Source organism: Orycteropus afer, unplaced genomic scaffold (genome assembly GCF_000298275.1).
Source record: "Orycteropus afer afer isolate SDZICR_OR568_19922 unplaced genomic scaffold, OryAfe1.0 scaffold00029, whole genome shotgun sequence".
Lineage (NCBI taxonomy): Eukaryota > Metazoa > Chordata > Mammalia > Tubulidentata > Orycteropodidae > Orycteropus > Orycteropus afer.
The window spans coordinates 5,646,093-5,648,071 of record NW_006921616.1 but is presented as its reverse complement, the minus strand read 5'-3'; the positions used below and the strand labels follow the sequence as shown (position 1 = coordinate 5,648,071).

Below are 1,979 nucleotides of genomic sequence, written 5' to 3'. Positions count from 1 at the left end.
GCTAAGTGGATCTCTGTCCCATTGGTTCACAGTCCCCATCGCTCCTTCCTTACCCTCTGATGGTTCATCCATAGCGTCTTTGGTCATTTAACCAATGACAGTAAAACCTTGTGAAAGCTGGAAACTGTATAAGGTGGAATCCTGTCAGAGAAGAAACACTGAAATATTTTCCACTAAAATGAGGGATGAAAAGTGGTAAGATTGTGCCCTGTCAGAGCAGGAAACGTGTGAGGCCCAGAAAAACACGACAGTCCCATTGCGATTTGGCTCTCCCAGGTGTCACTGTGTCACTGCTCGGGGCCCTTGTGATGCTCGTTGGCCCTGCTTCCTCTTGGAAGTGCTGGTCCTCGTCACTGTCCTTTGGTTCGGATTCCGCAGGGAGTCCTGCACCCCATACTTCAGCATCTGTTGCACTTGGCTTTTTCAAGCAGTGTTTTAAAGACAGGGCTAGCTCTGGTAACCAGTCCTTGGTCCCGAGCAGGCTGAGAATCCTCTTGCGTCCCTTCCTGTGTGGCATATGTGAGCCCCTTTCATTCCTCTCTTCCCAGTTGAGCCTTTAATCTTGACCTCTTGTGACTGTTCATCCACCTGTTCACCCATCCCCCTCCTTCCCTAAAGGTGGCTGTGATGTGCTTGATGGGTTGGTCTGGGTTTATGTTCTTCATGGTACAGAGTATCAGTAGTTTCTTTTGACATAATGCTTATGTTGATTTTTTCCTCTTGAAATCATTTAAGGTGAATTCATTGTGCTTGTTCCTTTCCCAGCCATAGGATCTGAATTTTGTTTCAGATAAGACCTTAACAAGTTGAAACTAAAATTTGCCAGAAAGTCTGGCCAGGTGCTGAGATTAAAGAAATACAGGAACTATAAATCTTTTCTCATTACCCTACCATCTTAGGGTATGGCCACTCATTTATAACATTGCAGGTAATTATAGTCTCTCTGTGTGTCCTTTACCCGTCAAGATTGAACATCATTAAGAAGTTAATAGCAGATGAAGTGGACTTTCTCCAGCATGTCACTCAACTTGACCTGCGTGACAATAAACTTGGTGATCTAGATGCTATGATTTTCAACAACATTGAAGTGTTGCACTGTGAAAGGAACCAACTGGTGACATTGAATGTCTGTGGCTATTTGCTGAAAGCCCTCCATGCCTCTTCTAATGGTATGTAACAGAGACCACGTCAGAGTTTCTCTTGGTTCCAAAGAATTTACCTGGCACCATCATCTCTGCCTCTCTTTGATTTTTCTTTCTTTGTTTTAGTAAAATAAGTGTCAGATTTTGCTAGAAGTCATAAATGCAGAATGCTGGTTTGGTGTATAAGAGAATCGAATCAAAAAGGAAATGTGGTACTTTTGTTGTTCCTAACTTGTGTTTTGTTGTTGTTGTTAATAACATGCTGTTTAGAGAAGTTCCTCCCTCTTTTGATTTGACTCTTGTGCTTAAAAGGAGAGGGAAAAATGAGCTGATTTTTGAACAGTTAGGCTAATAAATCTGGAAGCTTGATTAAACTTCGATTGTAAAGTGAAAGGAAGGTACATTTTGGACTCTTCAGGGTGTCCAGTTTCATGCTGCCCTAACAAAAGGAAGTTACCCTAACAAAAGGAATTTATCTTAGGGTAAATTTATATACCCACAGGGATTCTGTAAAGCAAGAGTCTTATTTATATAATATCTCTTCGGTATTTAAAAATAATAGCAGTTCCAAAAATAACAGATCATGTGGACATATGCTTGCTAAGGCGAGGATTTCAGTCCCCTGTAATTAAGGAACTGAATGAAGACAGTTGTTTACTACCGTAAAACAACGTGTGTTTATCAAGTACTTGTATGTACAGAGCAGTGCTTGAGCTGTAAAGAATAAGGGATTTTTTTTTTTTAATCATACTTGCTGTCATCTCATTGGAAAGACTAGCCAAACCTCCAGTAACTACAGGTCCTAGTGTAATCAGTTCGACTGAGCACTGGGGGGTC

At 41.3% G+C, this 1,979-nt stretch overlaps 1 protein-coding gene across 1 annotated transcript in view; it reads left to right on the top strand.

The window, feature by feature from the left end:
* Positions 1-1,979, top strand: part of PHLPP1 (PH domain and leucine rich repeat protein phosphatase 1) — a gene marked incomplete at its 5' end in the record, with an annotated part of 364,409 nt that overhangs the window by 208,553 nt on the left and 153,877 nt on the right. The window contains one exon of the mRNA XM_007935540.1: positions 967-1,169. Coding sequence (XP_007933731.1) covers positions 967-1,169 — 203 coding nt within the window. The remainder of the gene's footprint in view (positions 1-966; positions 1,170-1,979) is intronic.